Source organism: Oratosquilla oratoria, chromosome 23 (genome assembly GCF_046742065.1).
Source record: "Oratosquilla oratoria isolate Oo_2021 chromosome 23, ASM4674206v1, whole genome shotgun sequence".
NCBI classification, from domain to species: domain Eukaryota; kingdom Metazoa; phylum Arthropoda; class Malacostraca; order Stomatopoda; family Squillidae; genus Oratosquilla; species Oratosquilla oratoria.
The window spans coordinates 4,691,269-4,713,684 of NC_134799.1; the positions used below are offsets into that span (position 1 = coordinate 4,691,269).

Here is a 22,416-nt window from a genome sequence, read left to right on the forward strand (position 1 = left end):
TCATCTAGGAGGAGCCAAGAAAAGAGAGAAAAAGTGATGATTAATTGGAGAGGAGTGTGGGGATGGAATGGGTGGGAGTGTGCCTTTGACTACCTCTCTTGCAAAGGGGGAAAAACCCTTGGCTTATGTATATGTATGAAATAAGTATTTGGGAGACTAGTGCCTGGATAATTACCAGAGAAGAATATATTGGTTTTCCAGCATGTGTGGGACTGCCATTTGAGATAACAGGTTCTTAGATTAAATTTTTAGATATTTTACATGAGATGAGTCTAGGATCAAACTATAAAAACCAGTTCGGCTCGGCTGGGTGGAGAAGACTGCCTAGATGTATGGAAAGGGTATATTTCCAGCAGTGCTATATGTAGAAATGTGTGGTGACTGTTTTTGAGGTGAAAAAATTAAACCCATAGTTTTTAGCCCATTGGGATATCAAGGGTGCAGAGCCTTGAAGGTGGTTGATGTGTGGGTTCCAGGAAGTGGCTAGATCATTGACATTCAAGCTGGCAGTAGTTCAGGAGGAATGTTGTCTGCTATATCATTGATGGGTTGGGCAGAGGAGGGTGCTTCTATATATAGATAGAAATCATATTTACCATGAGGTAAAATGAAGAAGTATCCCATGGGTATGATAACTGGATAACTTGTAAACAATTTTCTCTGAAGATGACTTGTTCTCATGAGATGTGATTCTTTATGTAAGCTATAGCCATATAAACACAGTTTGGGCTCAGTTGAGTACTATTCTTTTATTATTAATCGTCCAACGTATGAAAGTTGTCAAATGAACCCTTATATTCTAGATGCAAGACTCTTCAAGGAGAAGTTTGATGAGGGCCGAGGGATTGCCACGATTGGAGAGGTGGAATTGAGAGAAAAGAGCGACAAGGACGAGAAGACAGAAAAAGAAAAGGACGAGGTGACAAAAGAAAAGGCAGAGGAAAAAGAAAAGGAAAAGAATGATAAGGATAAGGAGGAGAAGATTAGTGCAAAGGAAGTTACCAAAGAACTTGAGAAAATGTCAGTGAAGGGAGAGGTGAAGAAGTAGATCAGTAATTCAGGTTCATTCGATCATTTGATTTCCTTATCATTCACAGATGCATGTATCATCTTTGCTGTTACAACATGAATTCATTTTTTTTTTTTTTTTTTTTTTTTTTTTCTATTATGCCGTTTGACCATTACAATAAATTCATTTTTGAAGCAGTTAATCAACATCACATTCCACAAGTTATCAGAAAATACTCTCATTGAGGAAATTTTTTTTTTTTTTTTTTTTTTTTTTGTTGATTGGCTGCACTTATTCATCCAGACTGGAATGGGTAGGGATTGTGGTGGAAGTTTGTTGCATTGTGGAGCTGCACTATTATGAACAGTCAAAAGTCCAGCCTCAGGGTCTAGAGTTACAATATACACATGATGTAAATGAAGTGAGTCAGGCTGTACAAGCATAACAAATTTTATCAGATTCATTGGGTTCAGTGCTAGCAAGTGAAAGGCTGGCGTGGATGTGTTGATTTTTTTTTAGGAAATTGGACTAGTTCTGTTTGTAATAGACAGCCGTCTTCAGGTGCTTCACTCGTTCTACCACCATCCAGATTTGGCATGTATCCATATCATGATGTCCAGATGAGACATTTGTCAATGGGAAGCAATCATTGTCTTTGGAGTTTGGTTTTGGTTCGTGACTTCATAGAAGTCCAATGTGCCTTGAACCCTGCAAGTGTTGGCGAGTCGTACACAAATCACACTTGTAAGCAGATGTGCACCTGTCGGCAGATGGCACAGCAGGCTTAGTCATCCACGGCTGACTTCTAGGAAGTTCCTGACTCGTTCAAAGAAATTATTACCTACTCACAAAGGTACGTAATATTCCATAACATAATGGAAGCAAACTCGAAGATTTGAGTATTGCTTCAATTATCATCTGCATATCCCCACTACATGGTTACCTCACTGTTGTTCACAATTTTGAACACAAAGAATGTGGTTTTCTGATTTTGAACAGTTCCTCATGGGCCTGTGCCTCAGTAAAGATGTTCAAATGAAGGCGTTACCATAGATTGGCAGAGCTCAAACTGCAGACTTGTTAAGGTGCAGTCAGGTTGTTACTGTGGAGGAAGTTTTTCATTGTTGTCTCTGAGAGATATCAGGAAGGAACTGGGGTTGTTGTGATGACGGTAATCGCAGAGGCTCCAAACTCGTTGATATTGCAGAGGTGCCAATAGTGGCTCTGCAACCTTGAGGCTGCTTGCTGTCATGCCAGTATTTCAATGGAAGGGGACACTCCTTGCTATGATGGTATGAAGTGGGAAGTGTATATGTGTATATGGATAGTAATCCAGGCCTTCCAGCATTCCAGCATGGACACAGTGATGTTAAGAGGTGTTTGGAGATTATAGGGAAAAATAAAAACAAAAACAAAAAAACAAAAACATAAAACAAAGGTACTTTATTCTTGTGATAGGACACTTGCTGTTCCTGTATGTCATGAAGTTTTGATGTTAATGGTTGGAAGGTAATTTGTGGTGGTGGTGTTGGTAGTTACACAAGGTAGGTGTAGTGGTAATGTATGAGCTCTTGAGAAGAAGCAAGCCCTTCTCCTCAGCCACCTGTTGTGTGTATTGTAGTATGCTTGTGTTGGCCCCTGTATATCTTCTGGTATACTGCAATTTTTCATTTACTTTCGTGTCCATAATACTCTCCCATTTATAAAAGGTGTCAGAAATGCACTGTGATGGCATGTGAAAGGCGAGGGTGAGTGTTGATTCTTGAAGCCATGTGACGAGTCTGTTCACATTTTTTCATATTTCTCACATCTCCTAATGGCTTGTTGCAGATAGATCTACTTGGTAACGTTTGCATATGTAAAAGTGAGTCCTACTTAACTGATCACCAATATGAAGTATCTAGAATTTTAGGTGGGTGTAGGGTGTATGCTTTGACTTGATCACCCCTTCTTATTAGGGGAGAGGGTTATTTCATGTCTATGTAGAATACGAGATAATTGGCCAGAAATCTGTGTCAGTATTTGGTCTTGATTTTATAAGTGAACATATTTTGATAAATACAATATGATTTAATTTTCATTTTTTGATTTAACAAAAGAAATGTAACCATAGAAATATTCTAGGTTCCCACACACAATCACTGAAATGCATACACTGCTGGTGTGGTGGTTAGGATTGAAGGCATGCAGTGATGCAGACCTGAGATTGAGCTATATTCAGAGCTTGAAAGCTTTATTAACACTATAAGCTGTATCATCTCTTGAACAAGGAGAGTATGTGCAAGGTCTTAGCAGCATCAGCAGATCAGTTTCAGTGTGCGCTCTAATCTCTCATCTGGGAGGGCATTAACTGTCAATTGCGGTCCTGCACACGGTTGAAGTAGATGTAATAATTAAAAGAAATAGGAATAGGTTTATATGGCAATGAACAATGTACATGAAGTGCAGATAATGAAAAGAACAGTTCGAAATAACAATTACAATTGCCAAGGATAATCATTACAATTGCCAAGGAAAGCATTGTGTCTCGGTAAAGATGGGTAGGCATTTAGAATACTGAAACCTCTGTAGTGCCCATAGGTACTGGGAAATAATAGACTGATAAGATTGCTTGTTCCTTGAGAGTTGTGTGTTAGGCAGCTAAATTTCACATTGACTTTGATGCAATCCCTTATGAAGTTCAGCCTGTGTGTGAGAAGAAACATCTTTATTTAGATTTTAGAGGGCTAAGATGATTGAGTTTTGCTACACTTGGACCATGTGATAGAAAAGGGGTGAAAGACAGTCTGTCTCATGCCAGATGACTACTTAGGGTCACATATACTCTGGATAATGCAGCAGGATAGTTAGTTCCTTTCCACCCTGTTGTGGCACCCAGGGAGGTGTGGGTACTCATTCACAGCTCTGGTGACTGGTAGGGGCTGGCTAGGCATGAGCTGAAACCCTGCTGTTTAAACCACACCAGTGAACCAGCCAACCCATAGAAGTACAGTAGAACCTTTTTTCTTGAATATCTCAAGTCTAACAAATCCATTCTTGACCAAAAGATTCGAGACTTTTTTTGCTCCAGTAGTTGACCAATATATTGGTTCTTGTCCATCCTGAATGGAGAAGAATGGAAGATGGGGCTAAATTCAAAGTTTGGTGGGAAAATATCACCCTCTTAAAGCTGTATCTAGCAGATCAGTCACCTTGATTTGGTCCTTGACCAAATTGGTGCTGGAACAGTTTTCCAGAATGGATTGTGGTCGAGAACCGAGGTTCTACTGTGACAAACGCACATATATGTGCACATGACTAAAAATGGTTCTGTTCCCCCATAAGTGCAGATGGTCAAGTCCAAGCACACATCAGTATCACAAGAAAAAGATAAATGATAATAGAATGCAGCCCATTAAACCAACCCTCCTGTCTCAAAAATAACTTTAAAGTGGATTTTTGACAACACCTCCACTTGAATTCTAGAACCCTCAAAATGACTGGTCGCCTTTTGTGTTCTTGCTTGCTGTCCACTCGTACACTCATAAATATGCCTTCTTTTACACGCTCAAATAGTAATTGTATGAACACATGTTTCTGTGTTATACTCATGAATGTGTTTGCTGGGACTTGTAAAATGGTTTAATTCACAAAATGGAGATGATAAAGTGGTTATTCGTTGGAGCTAACTTTGGTTATATGCTACATGAATAACAGTTTTTCCAATGGTATCTAGAGCACTGTGGGAAACCTTTAAAAAATATATCTAATCTCTCTCCCTCTCTGGCTATCAATCTATATATCTCTTTTTCTTTTTTCTCTCTTAGCTCTTTGTAGATGAAGAGCCTTCCCTGTCCGAACTTGGGTCAGACAACACCTTCACATACATATATATATATGTATATATATTGATTTTTCTGCCTTTTCACAACACCTCCACATCACAGCCAATACATAAATTTTCCCTCTTCTTCCACTTCCTGTGATGCATCTCCCAGTGAGGGAAGGGGTTGCCATCTGTATGCTCTTCAAAACCCCCAGCACACATGAAAAGGAAGAGGCAGACCTTGCCACCTGATAGTGGAAGATTGATTCCCCGTGTTCTACGTATCCTATTGTAATTGGTGGGAATACAAAAACAGCAGCTCTATTCCAGTGACCCATGATAGGTTAAGAAGAAGGAAAAAAAAATCTTAAAAGGGAACATCAAATTCAGCTTGGGCATTGTAAATGTTTCTGAACTACTGTACTTACAAGGTCCTCTCTGCACCTTTCTAATAATGCAGAATTGTGTTACATATATGAGATAAATGGTTACTTGTTTGAATGTGAATTGCAGCCATGCTAGGATATAAATATTAGTAACAGTTATAATTGATGAAATGAACTATTAATCTGAATCTAAAGTCAAACATTCTGATGTAGATTGTACACTAATTTGGGCATAGTAAGTGTATTTGTTTAGAAAAATTACTGGCATATTTTAGGTAAAATTGAATGATCAGAAAAGGACACCTTTTATTATTAATTTCCCAAAGAATGGCTATAATATACTTATAACCTCAGCTCTTTAAGGCATTATGATATCAAATCCACTAAATTTAAAAGGGCCATTGTATATTTTACAGCTTACCAAAGTTTTGTGTCTACAGAGTTCCACCAACAAGTGGCGTTAGGTTTGATTCTTTAATCTTCCTTGTGTTGGACAAACACAACAACAAATATTAATCATGGACTTCACAGATGTTGATTTGTGCTGGTAATTGTTTTGTAGCTTCAAGAAAGTGGCTGATAACATGTCTTCCTAGTGCTTACTAATATGTATACCAGGAGCACTAGAGTATCATGTATAACATCCGAGTTGATCATTTGAAGCTGATAGGTTTGGTTTATAGAACTACAATGCGATGGTACATCCAAATACATATATGCATATATATATATATATATATATATATTTCCTTGAGTATTCACACACAGGACATGTATGCTTACACAAACATATGCATGGTCTTTCGATATATTTTAGTTGTGCCTTTGTATTCTTATGATAAGCTCTTATATGAAAGGGAGACTTACATTTGTAGGTATTAAGTAAAAATTAAGCAAAAAGGAAATTTGACTTTTAAGATAGTTTGCTCTCCAGCATAAAAGGCAGTCACCTCTTTGTCATCCCTGTCCCCTTTTCTTATCTTGGATCTTTGATGGCTCATTCTAGAATTGTACTTGGAAACTAAGGTTCCTCTAATGGAAATTACTATCCTGAATAAAACTTGTATCTTTTATGACTGAGGAGGTTGATAACCACTCATTATCAAGCCAATATTGGATTGCAACTCAAATAAAAAGTGAGAAATAGGAAACACTTGGTGTGTAATAAGGTCACAGTGTTGAGAATCTGTGAATGGTTTTGAATTTAGACACTACCCAGAGAATGGAATCCTGTGACAAGTGTGCACTGTCACCATAATAGTAATTTTTTGAATGTTTCCATTTTTTTTGTTATTGAAGTTGTTAGATTATTCTTATCCTCCCTCCTCCTCCTCCTCCTCCTCCTCCTCCTCCTACTCCTGTACCTCTTCCTCTTAGGCTATGATAAACCAGGTGCAAATGGTAGCTAGGTCAATCAATTTGTATCTGAGCTTAATACTTTTCTGTCTTGGTGTCATTGTGTTGGGTGGCTTTCTTGCACTGTATGAATCAATTTCGTATATAATCTTCACATTTCTTATTGAATATGTATATCTTGATGAAAACAGCAGTTATAGCTGTTATCATTGTGTTGGTATGGTTCTTTGAATGTTGTTATACTTTTAAGTGGACCTGTTCATGTGAGGTGTAGTAATCTTAAAACAGGTGGAAGGGAAGGCAAGGTATTAGGAGAACACTTGAGTTTGCATGTAGTCTGGTTCTCAGGCATTTTTGTATCTGAAAGACAAAACTTGTAGAGGTGTTTTCTTGTTAATTGAGACTAGGGGCGAGTGACATCCCCTCCACAGATGGAGAGATCAGAATGGTTAAGAGAGTGAAATGACACCACTGTCAGACTTCGTCAAGTTTGTGAGGCAAGACAGGAAGCGAGTCACTGAGGAGGTCTAGATCTAGGAAAATTTGTATACACATGGAGTATTGGCAGTTTGTATTACTGATTTGATGTGGATTCTAATTCTTGCCTCACTCAACCGCTGGAACTGTGTTGCTGTACTCACAATTGCAGGAATAGTAAAAAGGAACTTGCAAAGAGAGAAAAGTTTATAATTGGAAAGTTGGTCTATAATGTGTCTTTAAAGTTCAGCTTCTTGCAGTAATATATCTATGATGTGTTTATAGTTATATTTCATGCATTAATCAGAAGCTCAACAACTCTGTTGTAGTCTTGTCAGGATTCTAGGAATCCAAGCATAACTACGTTAAGTGCAATCTTAATTCACAGGGTAAGCAGCATAATAAAAAAAAAAATTTGATTTGTAAAGGAATACTTTGAAAACTGTTTATTGAGGATGACTGGCAGGACAGAAGAAGAGTCATAAAGTATTGGAGACTCTTCTTCAAATTAGCAAGGACAATCTTAAATGGAGGCACTACAATGACAGGGTATTGGGTCATTCTTGGAAAGGCAGGATCTGCCAGGTGCTGTTAGATATTCTACAGTTTCAGAATATAGGTGAGGCCACTATTTTGTTGAGGCGAGATACAGTTATTCACTACAAGTCCTTTAGTCGCCATTTTTACTTGGGGTCTTAACGTGGCAGCTATGGCATTTGCATTTTGTGGAGGGAATGACCAGTCGTGTCTGTGGTGGGGTTGTCTTGTGTAGATACACAGTCCAAAATGTATAGCAGGGGTAGGTCATTATTTCTATGATCATAACATCAATGGTTGTATTATGAAGGATGATGTTTGTTGTCATTTTCATTTACACAGCAAGTTGTGTTTTTGGTAATGTACATGGGGTAGGTGTTGGTTGGGTGTGTGCACTGACTTGGTTAACAATTATAAAGGAATAAAGGACTTTTGGTATGTGTGCACATGATTTGGTTAAAGGTCACAAACTCTTCATCTTAGGGGCGAGGGTGGTGCCTCCTTACAGATGACATTTTAAAAGTCCCTCACGTCCAAGAGGAGAATAATGCCGTCTTCAGAATGGACCCAAAATATCTTGTCAACTGCAGATATATTTCTTGTATTTTTTCACACATGCAGAGCTAACAAACAGCAACTGCTCACCTCCAACTACTTCAGCTGGCAACAGAAACAGTCCTACATCAGTACAGCCCAGTCGAAGGTTTCTTCTGAGGTCTGTGAGAGGGCCCAAGGACCATTGCTTGCCACGTGGAAGTTAACAATAACTAATTATTATTATTTCTTCACGTTTTGTACAAAATCTGGAATACTTTTTGGACTGTGTGTACATGGACAGGCAACTCTTGGAGGGGTTGGGGGAAGGTGCCTTTCTGGTTTGCATGCCGAACAAGGTTTAAAAGCTGATATTTAGTCTTAGGATGCTCATGTCTGATGCTTACTGCTAGAAGCATTTCTGTGGCAAAGAAGGAATTATACTGCCAAGTTGTATATACAATGTATGTTGTGATTTATGACTTTTTAAGAAAAAAAGAAATGTCTCGCAAAAGGTTTGGCATGTATGAGGAATTCTTTGATTCCTGAGCTATGCATTATTGAAGCAAGCAGGAGATGTGTACGTGAGTAGTGGGTGATGTGTGTGTAGAGACTGATGCACCTCCTGCACCAGATGTGCTCCAATGTGATCATTAAAAAGTGAATAGTGACTGGTGTTTCACTTCCTTTTTGTTAACACGGATAAGTTCTTGCATGTTGATATAGTTTTGGTTTGATGTGGAACTACCCCTTCACAGAGAGGCTAGGGTTGTCTCCTTACAAAGTTTCCTGAAGTATGGGAATTTAATATTTTGTGCTCTCACTATGAACTCATTGTTATGCATTCTTGAACATCAGATGTGACCTCTGGTCTAGTTAGCAGCATTCTCAGCCAGTGAAAATCTCATACTTGATATTTTGAGGAGTGGTGGATGAGGGCATTTGTAAAAGAAAAAAAAAATCGTGCTAAGAAAGCCAATGCATGAAGGGTAGTCTTTCAACCTAAAGCTTTGACGAAGGCATTCAGTATCTTGAAGTGAAGAACAATTAAAAAATTGGGGTGAATATTATATGAAAGAGTCTCCCTATGCTGTAATTTATCCACACCAAATTCAGTGGAAAAAAAAAATCTTGCTACAACTTCCTACAGATAAAAAATCCCGAGAAGCTAAGCCAACAAAAGATGACGCATAGCAGCGGGGCAAGATTGTCCACAGAGGCCGAAACGCTAATAAGTAAAATTCACAACCAGAGAATGTTTATGGTAGGGACCTCCCCTACCAACCGGAGAGAAGTGAACATCCGTCCTTTCACATAACGTTGACCGTCCATTGGCTCCAACAAATTGCAGATGTGACTCAAGAAAGATGGTTATCGTTCAGACTGTTATAGCAATTACCATATCTCCAATCAGGCTTTCGTACTGAGCGCATCATAGATATCCTGGATATGGAAAGAAAGGAAAAAAAAAACCAAAACAAAACAGATTTTGAAGTGCCCTCAGTGTCACACAATCGTGGCGCAGTTGGTAGAGTTCCTGGCTGCCTCTACGTAGGTATGGGTTCGAATCTTGCCCAGGGCAGAAATGATATCGGTATCACTGCGCTGCGGGTTGTTACTCGAACTCTCGTTGGCTGTGTGTAAGGTGACATCATTACCCATACATCGGTCATACACGAGCTCTGAGCTCTTCAGGGAGGGAAATCGCTGTCGATCACGAGTCCAACACGTGATCCCAAGACCATGGTGTGTAACACACACACACAGTTTATATATATATACATACAGTATATATATATATATATATTTTCAGCCTTAGATGACACCCTATCCTCCACGGAGTTTATCTCCAGTTTACATGACGATTTTGCCCTATTTTGGGTTAGAACCCACCCTCCCCATACCAAGGGTTCCCTCAGATCCATAGAGCTCCACTGAAAAATCTGCTTCATCCTCCATGCCTAACCTTGAGTAACGGATTTGCGTGCCTCTTGCCTGTTCAAACACAACTTCTGTTGACGTGCTTATCCGACACCAACTGACCTCTCTCTAAAGCTTTTTTCCTCTCCCAATTGACTGAATACCATGGCTTTCCTTGTTTCATATCAAAATCAATCGATGTACACTTCTGTACACGATGCTGATGTAAAACCTCATCGAAGCAACTTCCCGGCGTAAAACAGTATTGCCCGTTTTCTCCAGTGCCTACACTTGTTTCAAATCACCTCACGTGTGGGGATGGCAAGAATGAATAATGGAAAAGATGTGACAGGGTTCTTGGCATACACGCAGCGTTTGTCGTGTCAGTGAATTTCCAAAAGAGAAAGTGATGTGACTATTGTGGAAAGACGTTATCAATGAGGAACATTATATTAAGGACACACGTCAATAAATTCTACTCGCGCGAACGCACACACCCTGGCAACGTCCACTCGTGGAATGTGTAACTTCACTGTAATATATATATATATATATATATATATATATATATATATATATATATATATATATATATACATATATTTATATATATATATTTTTTTTATTCGGCAGTGCATGAGAGAAATTTGAGCATCATTTCACATGAGAGAGAAAACATCATGACGTGATGGGTACTGGAGATTTGTATATTCGAGTTTGCATCTTGCATGCATTCTCATGACGTTCAACAAATATCAACATAGTTGTTATAAGTGACACCCCTACGGACCAGAGTATCGCAGCCTATATAAATGGAGATTAATCACTCAAGGAGGAACGCTGGTAGTTCAATTTCTGGGATCATTTCCTTTGCTACGCACCACCCTTAGAACTCAGGTGACAAAAAATCGAAAAGGTGAAGAAAAATAGGCAATAATTATTTTTGCATTTTTGTTAATGTTCCGTGCTCTTTGTGAAAAATTGTTGCTCCAAAACTTTTGGGGTCACATGAAGAACTGTCACCCCAGAACGCCCACATGAAGAATCGTCATCCCAGAACGCTCACGTGAAGAATCGTCACTCCAGAACGCCCACATGAAGAATCGTCACCCCATGGGATCCCGCTTGATTTAATAAGTCTGTAGACACAGGTTTTGTGCCTATTTCTTGGGGGCTGTCAAACGTTGTTCCTGTTTTCAAAAAGGGAGATAAATCGTCTATATGCAACTACAAGCCAATTAGTCTGACATCAGTTATAGGTAAAATGCTTGAATCAATAATAGTTAATAGACTCAGAGATCACATCGAGAGACATAATTTCATTCGTGACTCACAGCATGGTTTCTCCAAGGGTAAGTCATGTGTGACAACTTCTATCTTTTTACACTAAAGTAGGCGTCAGATAACAATGGTAGTTACGATGTTATTTACCTTGACTTTACCAAAGCGTTGACAGTGGGTTCGAATCCTGCATGCGACTGTCGTAAAAATGATCGGATTGATGTCGCTGTTACTAGCGAATTTCTCTCATAGTTACAATGGCGAAAAGCGTGAAAGGGATTCGTTCCGATCCTTACCCCTTGCCAACTGTTGGGCTTGGGCCTTGTATAAAACAGGAATTGGGGTTGCAGGTTAGTGATCTTTCCTATCCTCGGGAATCAAATCGATTACAGGTTTCAAATCTTTAACAGTCTTTGTTGGTGTAGTGGGTTAAGGCTCTGTGAAGGTTATCTTACTGGTGGCCGAAAGCAGTTAGTTCGAGTCCTGCATGCGACTGTCAAAAAATTAACGGATATATATATATATATATATATATATATATATATATATACAGTATTATATATATGTGTGAGTGTGTATGTATGTATATATATAAACATATGTACACACACACATGAGCATGGGAAATTGTCTTTCTCCCGTGCTCAGCAATTTATATATGGAATTCTTTGAGAGCAAGATTTTAAGTAAGATCATTCCACCAGGAATAATTTGGCTACGTTATGTCGATGACATTCTTTGTTTGTGGCCTGATAATTTAGATGAGTCACAATTCCTCAAACAAATTAATAACCTAGTCAAGTCAATCAAATTCACGGTTGAAGTGGAAAATGATGGTGTGCTACCTTTTTTAGACGTTAATATTCATCGTAAAGAAAGAAACCTTACATTTAGTGTGTATAGAAAACCAACTAATGTAAACTCATACATCCATTACTATTCTTCCCACCCTGATAATGTAAAAAGATCGGTTTTCTCATCAATGTTCCTTAGAGCTTTACGGGTCTGCAGTCCCGAGTACATTGATGAGGAAATAAGAAATGTTTACGATATTAGTTTTGGATTGAAATATCCTAAACATTTCATTGATGTTTGTTACAATTTTGCAAGGAAAACGTATTACAATTCTCAGCCTAACAAATCCAAAGTCCATAATAACCTAGTAGTTTGACCTTACCAAGATAATTTAACTATTGTTCCCAAATTACTTAAGAATTTTAACATCAATGTAGCCTTCAGAAACAATAACACTATCAAACAATACCTAATTAATAATTCTAAAAATTGCCAAAAAGGCTGTGTGTACAAAATTCCTTGCAAAATATGTGATAAATTCTATATCGGCCAAACGGCAAAAGATCTTTCTGTCAGGATAAAACAACACAAGAAATGTGTCAAAGACGGGAATGAGTCAAGTGCCATTTTTAAACATTTAAGCACTTTTAATCACCCTATCAACTGGGAAAACGCTAGAGTGATTACTTTCAACAATAATTTTGTAGAAAGGAATATAATTGAAAGTTCCCTGATTAAAATCACAAATGATAACAACTTTAACCTTAACTTAGGATTGTACAAAATTGATAATTATATTTGCAAAGAAATAGCCAATAATTACAAAATGTAAGAATGCTGGACGTGTGACCCACGCCCGGACAATTCGTCCACAACCTTTCCTAGTGAGTTCCTTATACTATTGTCCTACTATATTATGTTTGCTGTACCCTCTTTCTTTGTAATTTACACTGAAGATGTAATATACGAAAGCGCTCTGATCCGTTTGTTTATTTTCTTAAGTGGTTACCTTGCATATATATATATATATATATATATATATATATATATATATATATATATATATATATATATATATATATATATGTGTGTGTGTGTGTGTGTGTCCGTGTGTTTTTTCTCTTACTAGTGGACTCTGCACATGTATGTGTGTGCGTGTGTATACGTACACATATATGTATAGGGATAGTATTACCCTGAGTAATGGTACGGTGGCAAGCAGCCGCCAGGTGATTTTATTCAACTGAGGGAAAAAACCCGAAATCACAAAGAAATGAAAATTGAGTTACGAATGGGTAACTTTTTTTTTTTTTTTTTTTTATATTTTAGGTCAGCGGGAAGAGAACCAGAGACTAAGAACAGAGTGATGAAAAACAATAGACATGAATGAAGATGAATGGAATGAAGACGACGACGTGGGCACGGACGGGGAGGAAGGGACGCCAGCCAGCTCTTGCAGAGTTCTCTTGGACTTCGGGAAGCTCCCTGGGGGTCAGTTCACTCGCCTCGTCGTCGTGTCGTCGTCTTCCGGCACCTCGGCAGTGGGAAACGATGATGAAGACGATTTCCACGATGAAGATGATGTATTTGATGATGATGAATCCATGTCCAAGAGATGCCAGAGACCGCCAAGTGACCCCAAGTGAAGAAAATATATCTAAAGAAAATAAGAAAAACATGTAAAAAAAAAAAAAAAAAAAAAAAAAAAAAACGCTTAATCAATACATAAAGAAAAATACAAAAACAACATTATGATAAAGAATATATAGAAAAACAGATTATGTCATTCCTAATATGATACATACAATTTCTAAAAGAAAACCAAAGAAAATGCATGGATAATAATAAACGTTAAACAAGTCTTCATTCCATTCATCTTTCTGGTTCTCTTCCGCGCTGTTTAGTCCTTTTTCTCTGTTCTTAGTCATTTCATAATCGTCAAAATATTCTGTTATTACACTGACTCTCTTCTTAAATGCTAACTTAACGTTATCTCTACATTCTAATATATGAACTAACATTTTATCAATCATTGATTTACGTTTAACGATACATTTAAATACTTTATCTATAATATGATTGAATTTCAATTTAAAATTTTCTAAGTACTTATTAAACTTCTTTTTAAATAACTCAAATTTAAATTTAATATATTCGTACTTACCCTAAAAGCTTCTGGCGTCCCTTGGTTCCTTCCCCGCTCGAGTGCCCAGTCCCCAGCGCCTCCCGAAGTGAGCAACTGCCCGTTTGATGTTTCGTCCAACTAATTTCATATTAACTCTCCGACTCTCGACGAGGCAATCTCGAAGACCTTCTATGCAAGCTGAACGGACTCCAAGAACCTAGACGAGCGATCGTAATTTTTTTTTTTTACATATTTTGTTGATGCTGTTGTTTACCGACGCTTTCATCATTATGAACAATCTCGTTATCTTCTTTTCCAATTGTTAACCTTACGACGAGATTTGACCATTACTACATATGTAGTAATGGTCAAATCTCGTCATACCCGTCATACCCGTCATACCCGTCATACCCGAAGTAAAAAGGGAAGAAACTGGGAGAGCTAGTGAAGAAACTGAAAGGGTGAGATTAGAGAATGAAAACCTTTGACTTCAAGATGAGTTGCAAGAAAATAGACGAGTGCTACCAGACTCTCAACTCCCGCATGGGAGACGCAGCTTTGATGTGGTGCACAACGCCAAATTGCTTCATGAATTTGATGAATTACAGGTAAATACTTACTTTAGAACGTTTGAAATAATAGCGGAAGATTATCAATGGCTGAAGGAGTATTGGCCTACATTGTTGCGAACATGCCTCAGAGGTAAACCGCTAAGGATGGCCCACATGAAGAATTGTCACCTCAGGATAGCCCACATGAAGAATTGTCACCCTGTCGAAGTCTAGATTGACGACTCCTAATGTGTTTCCTTTGTTGGAATGCTAGGTTTGTCGCAAAGATGTTGGTGTCTTCATTTTTCATTTACACACACACTCACACACACACACACACACACACACACACACGCGCGCGCACACACACACACACACACACACACACACACACACACACACACACACACACACACACACGCACACAAACAATACGAGGAGAGGTTAAAAGTACTGTGTCTACCAGCTTTGAAAGATCGATGAGAAACAGGAGATATGATGACAGTATTCAGGTCGTATAGACACGGTAAAGGAAACATGGACTGGAGGTGAAGCTTTTATTCCTGACGTTTCTAGTATGACGTTTCTGTATGTTTCTAGTATGCTCATTCCTTTGAGAAAGTCGTTAGACGAAACGTCAGGAATAAAAGCTTCACCTCCAGTCCATGTTTCCTTTACCGTGTCTATAAAACTTGTTCACATGGATTTTCATCAGTATTCAGGTCACTAAAAGAGATAAATTACACTGATAGAAGAGATCTCTTGATCAAGGAGAGAGGAGCATCAAGAGGTTATGAGAACAAATTAAGGAAGACTACCTGCATCTTTATGGAAAACTATGAATACTAATAATAGTAATAGTAATAATAATAATAATAATAATAATAATAATAATAATAATAATAATAATAATAATAATAATAACTAGCGGAACCCGTGTAAATTACACGAAAGAGAGGTAGGATATCCTCTCCCTCTGTTGTCCTTCAGGGTACACTATCATGTTACGCTGAATAATAATAATAATAATAATAATAATAATAATAATAATAATAATAATAATAATAATAATAATAATAATAATAATAATATTAATAATAATAATATTAATAATAATAATAATAATAATAATAATAATAATAAAAACAATAATAATAATGATGATAAAGTCTACGGAACAAACATGCCTTATTTCAACCATTTGAGAAGCGTGACACACAAAATAACACACACGCTATCGTATTAATATATATGATAATAATAATAATAGTAATAATAATAATAATGATAATAGTAGTAACAATAATAAAGATAACAACAACAATAATAATAATAATAATAATAATAATAATAATAATAATGATAATAATAATAATAATAATAGTAATAATAATAATAATAATAATAATAGTAATAATAATAATTATAATAATAATAATAATAATAATAATAATAATAATGACAATAATGATAATAATAATGATAATAATGATAGTAATGATTATAATGATAATAATGATAATAATGATAATAATAATAATAATAATAGTAATAATAATAATAATAATAATAATAATAATAATAGTAATAATAATGATAATAATAATAAAATAATAATAATGATAACATAACGATGATGATAATGATGGTGACAATTATTGTAATAATGATAATAGAACAGCAACAACAACAACAACAACGCTCAGTGATGAATTATGCGAGTCCTGCATGGGCTCCTAATCTCAGTGAGACACACCACAACACCCTTCAAATCATACAAAACAAAGCCCTAAAAACAATTACAGGCTGCACAAATACAACACCTACAGACCATTTACACCATGAAACAAAAGTCCTCAAAGTCAAGGACCACCTCGACATGAGAGGCACACAAACACTTGCTGCAGCCACCACAAACACATCACACCCGCTACACTACATAGCAGAATACCCACACACACCAAGAAACATTAAAACTACACCCAAAGACCTTTATTACGCACAGATACTCTCTTCTCTTCCTCCACAACCACCAAATACCAGCCTCCGGAAACATATTCATAATCATATCACTCACCGCTCCATTAACACACTGAAAGACAACACACTGCTGCATGCCAGACCCCCTGATATCCACCCTTCTGAATCTTCTCTCCCACGAAAGGACAGAGTCCACTTGGCCAGACTGCGATACGGTCACCACCCAGCACTTCTAAGCTACCAGAAGAGGCTGGACGACCGTGTTGTGAACAGCTGCCCAGGATGTAACACTTCACCCCATACCATACAACACATAATGGAAGACTGCATTATACACAATCATGCACGCAAACAACACAACATACACTCTATAAAGGATTTGTGGGAAAACCCAGTTTCGGCTGTGGCCTTCCTTGGGGAGACGGGACTGCTCGGACAGACAGTCTAGGGAACGACAACAACAACAACAACAACAACAACAACAATAGGCAGAATGAGTGAAATCTACTCTGGTTATGTAAGAATGGGGGTGGAGCAAGGCACCTCACGGGCTTCAAGTCGACGCTGAGTCCTTTTCAATTCTCACGGCACACTCGTTCCTACACGTTTGGTCAATCCCTTTCGTACTGGACGCCTTCTCCTTCACCATAGCTGGAGTTGCCGCCAGGGTATTTCATTCACCCATGTATTTCCTCCTCAGTTGTGAATAATTTATAAGCTATCTCGGTTGATCCTGTCTTTGAACGTTATTGCCTACCTACCGACAGTGGAGTTTATTTACCTCCCTGGCACCCACTCAACATTGAACGGGTTGCAGCTTACTTCGATGATACCCTGTCCGCAGCGCGTGACACCTTTCCTTTTATCCTAGCCAGCGTCAGGTTTAATTGATTTATTAAACAAATTAAGCAATTAAAAAGAGGTGTCAATCAACGCCCTCAGAGTCTTGCAAAATATCATCACCTGCATTTCTTCATATATCATATGAGTCCATTATATCTAATATGAGAGCTTCCGAGAAGACGAATTGGAAACGAGCGGTTGGCCCAACTGACGTGCTAATAATGCTATTGCCTACCTGGGATCAGATAAGATTAAATAAATACTACACGTGTAAGGAAACGTTATTTTCAGTTTTCAAAAACCTATCATAATGGAAAATATCGTGTTTTAGACAAGTGATATACAAAGATATGTAACAAAGGCCCTTGAAATTAACCGGAACGGAGTGGATTATGCAGCGGTATGACAGAGGCTGTCGTCGTGGAATTTATTACAACCGTCTATTAACATACAGGTCAACGCCTTCGCCTTCCTGCCGAATATGAAACTTATAAATAGCAGGGAAGCCACACAACGGTCCATCGCATCCGCGCAACCCACGAGGGGCAACACTCCAATTTCCAGCAAACGGAAAGGCTGAAAAGACGACATTAACCGGAGGCAGCCAGACGATCGAGCCAGTGTCGTCTTCTTGAGGTTTCGTACAATTCTCGCGTTAAATGTCGACCCATTGAGAGCTAGTTCATTCTAACTGCGAAACTTCTTTTTTTAATGTTTGTATTATGTATTACATAAATATGAACCTTGGAAGATCACTCTTTCCTCCGCACCTCCCAAAAGAAATCCATTTTTTGAAAGTGTGAAAGTTTAGGAAAAGTTAATTTTTATTTCCTCTGTTCTTTTCTCCCTTTAGACATCGCTCGAATTCATATCTATCATTCAGGAACAGACCATGAAGTACGGTTCGGTTTGATTACTTTACCAATCAATTTATATACCAAAAGACATATTCCCGCATACAGGGGAGGTAGCATCCAAGACAAGTCATGATCCCACCCACGACTCGCCCATCACTCGTTTTCCTATTATCTTTGCTCCTCTTGCATGAAGAGTCTCTGTCTCCCTCCTGCCGGGTCAGAGGCCATGGAGCAAGATACAGCACCTCCACAACAGGGCATGGCAACCGAAATTGGTTGAACCCCCACAGCTTTATGCTTTATGCCCCTCCATTCTCGTTCCCTCACGTATAAAAAAAATGAAGACAAGGAGAAATCCTTTCAGGCCGCGTCAGTTTATCGTCCATTCACAATTCTCCACTCACATCTATCTCTTGCCTTCTCATTTCACTGTTCAACAAATATTTTTTTTTATTCAAGACCCCCTTCACTCCACCCATTAATCTCATTCTCGGTATTCCTCTCAAGTTCACTCCATCCACCTCTGCCTTCCACACTCCTATTGGTAAGTCTTCACTCACTCTTTCCGTGTGACCAAACCATCCTACACCAGTGCAGTAAAATACAGCGCCGTATTATCATACCCGATTTCGTATCTCGCAGAAAATGTGTCTTGTGTATTTTGATAGATATAGGAATGTAATATACGAAATACAAATATTGTATTTAACGCTCTATTGCAAGAATAATTACATCATGCATGCTCGAAAATGGCACTTAAGAATCTTTCATTGAATATTAGTGCCGTGTCCACCTTGGAAAAGAAAATATCGAACCTCACTTTTACCACTTTTCAAACCAAACCGTCTCTCGATTTCGTTCATGAGCATAACTAGGTACACACAAACACGCGAGCGCGCGCGCGCACACACACACACACACACACACACACACACACACACACACACACACACACACACACACACACACACACACACACACACACACACACACACACAGTAGTAGCGTTCGCAACCGCTACTACAGCGGTCCGAGTTCGAATCCCGCCCAAGGCTGAAATAATTTCAGTATCGCTGCGCTGCGAGTCGTGACTCCAATTCTCGTGGGCAGGGAGTTGTGTGTGTGTGTGTGTGTGTGTGCGTGCGCGCGCGCGTAAGGTCACAACATTACCCATAGGTCGGTCATATATGAGTTCTGAGCTCTGAGGGTAAAAACTGTCGATCACAAGTCCAACACGTGATCCAAGACAATGGTGAATCACACACACACACACACACACACACACACACACACACACACACACACACACACACACACACACACACACACACACACACACACACACACACACACACACACAATGTAACTACAGTTAAGTAAATACAAATAAAGTTACACAGTATGTTAATCAAGACAGCACGAACATGTCCAGGCTGGGTGATCTGTTACATATATTCATTGTGGTTGATGGTGGGCCATTTTAACCATTATGTGTGTGTGTGTGTGTATTCACCTTTGTCTTTGGATCATTATGTGTGTGTGTGTGTGTTTGTGTATTCACCTTTGTCTTTGGATCACGTGCTGGAAGAGAACTCAGAGCTCGTATGACTGATTTATGGGTAATGCTGTGACCTTATACGCACACGCACACACACCCAGCTCCCCGCCTACGACAGTTGGAGTAACGTCTCGGAGCGCAGCGATACTGAAATTATTTCAGCCCTGGGCAGGATTCGAACCCTAATCGCCGTTGCCTCAGTCGGGGACTCTACCAACTGCGCCACCGAGTCGTGTATAATGTGTGTGCGCGCGCGCGGGCATTTGTGTATTGGGTATGGTGTGCGTGCGCGTGTGTGTATTGGGTGTGGTGTGCGTGCGCGTATTTTCCTAATAGCAGTATAAAGGAAATGAGCAACGTTTGTTGGGTATCGTTTCCTACTCCCTAATTTATCATATTTTGCTTTTCCCTTTTATTTAACAGGAAACATATTAATACTGAGAATTCATGAAGGGGAATGGAGTGAAAAAGTTCAATAACCACTAATTTAGCACCTGTGGTGGTATATCGTCTGAGCCTGGACACCTTTGGGTTGATAAGGAAATAGGCAAGAATTTGTTTACTAAAAGAGTGGCTAACGACTTGTAACCACGTAGTGAACGCTGAAACTATTGGTTGTTTTAAGAGAAGGTTAGATAACTTTATGGATAGGGAAGACAGGTGGTAATGGACATGGAATTGCCTAGTGCAGGCCCTATGGTCTCTTGCAACACCCCCATTCTTATGATATTGATTTGTTTCTTTCATGTTGATTAAATATGTCTGCCCCATACTATAAAATCAACTATATCAGCCTTGTTCATATTTTCATGCATTTGAAGACAATCATGTGACTTTTTCCTTCTGTTTCCCCAAATTATTATTATTTTTAAAGTACGAACTATCAACTAAGATCCGAGTCGGGGGAGTGTAATATTTTTTCAAGTACGAGCTGGTCTGAGTCTACGGGTGTTAGATTTTTGCTACCTCTGTATCTATTTTATTTTTCCTTTCTGTGTGGACCACGCCACTACTCCTTTATTTCAGTTTAGTGAGGATGAGATTTTCAATTATTTTTTTCATATTCTTATCAGTATATTGAAATGGTACTTATACTTACAAATGAACATACAGTTGTAACGTGAAAGAAAAGTGATACATTATTTGGGTACTCTGTCTCCGTTGATCAAACTATATCAATAAAAGTTTATTTATTTTCATCTACATAATTATACATGTACAATAATTTAATTGGAGGGGATAAAGTTGAGGTGGGTTGCTTAAATTCGTGTTAGTCCTACACGTTATTGGCCTGGATTATATTTACATGCTCCTCCACAGATTTACGCATCCTTGCGGAAAGACGTGCTTCCTAACATGTTTCCTTTAATAAATTTTGTTTTTTCCCTTCACTGTGACCTCTTGATTTTTCATGCCATCCCATTGGATCCTCTGTCTATTTGTGTTTCTGACCTATACATGATCATCATATTACCTCTCTTTACTTCCCTAATGTGACAGTCCCGTTATAAACTCTGCCTTTGTCATATTAGCCAGATTAGAGACAATCTTAGTTGCCTTCCTTTGTATTATATTTTATTTTGTTTTTGTGTTTGTGTGGCAACCGCTCCATTACTGCATATTTGAGTGTAGGGCGGATCAGGCTTCCACTTTATCATATCATCCAAATAATGAGATGCCACATTAATTTTGTTTATCAGTACCTTATTATCCTTATATGTCTCTCCTGTTATTCTCTTTATATGACTTCCTGGCGACAGTTAATTTCTGACTGATATTCCTAAACCCTTTTCCTCTTTTACCGGGAAGATAATTCTGAGATGAATGCATGGTTGTGTCTACTTGAGCTACTTATGACGTCGCTTGACCTCAATGTCTTTCACGCTGACCATCTGTCCCATACAGGCGTACAGTAAACTTCACACAGAAGTTTTTGGGATTGGTTAATTTGTTCGAATGGCTTTGTGTATGAATTAAATTAAAATTAAATTATTGGGTCAACTATTATTATACACTTGCATATATTGATATTTTTGTATGTGTTAATATTCTAATTGTTGAAACCAATTATTGCACATGGTGGTATTTTGTTAAATTAAGATAGAGATGTCCTAGTAGTGCATAAACATTGCACGGATTCAAACATAAACAACCAAGCTCGTGATGCAAGAGTGAATAGTAGGCGCAGTAAGGCGTAGGAAGACTACGTAATTCGTAGTGTTGCAGCTTCTTCCATGAAGTATGTATTGAGAAACATGCCTCGTAGTAGCTTTAGAATTGTATATATTGGGTTTACGTGGCGAATTTTTAAACTAGGAGCAGTTGTTTAACTTAGGAATTGGGCTAGATACCACGAGTTGAGAGAAACGTCATCTGCACCGTGAGGTGTTATGTAAAATAAA

At 38.3% G+C, this 22,416-nt stretch overlaps 2 protein-coding genes across 7 annotated transcripts in view; both read left to right on the forward strand.

The window, feature by feature from the left end:
• The window catches only part of LOC143037899 (ran-specific GTPase-activating protein-like), a 28,791-nt gene extending 20,016 nt beyond the window's left edge, over positions 1-8,775 (forward strand). For all 3 annotated transcript variants that reach the window (XM_076206544.1, XM_076206546.1, XM_076206545.1), the window contains exon 5: positions 804-8,775. In XM_076206544.1, coding sequence (XP_076062659.1) covers positions 804-1,048 — 245 coding nt within the window. In that variant the 3' untranslated portion in view covers positions 1,049-8,775. The remainder of the gene's footprint in view (positions 1-803) is intronic.
• Positions 8,776-22,145: 13,370 nt separating this feature from the next.
• LOC143037900 (putative aarF domain-containing protein kinase 5) overlaps positions 22,146-22,416 on the forward strand; it is a 46,205-nt gene continuing 45,934 nt past the window's right edge. For all 4 annotated transcript variants that reach the window (XM_076206547.1, XM_076206548.1, XM_076206549.1 and 1 more), the window contains exon 1: positions 22,146-22,253. The gene's annotated coding sequence lies outside the window, so the exon portion shown is untranslated. The remainder of the gene's footprint in view (positions 22,254-22,416) is intronic.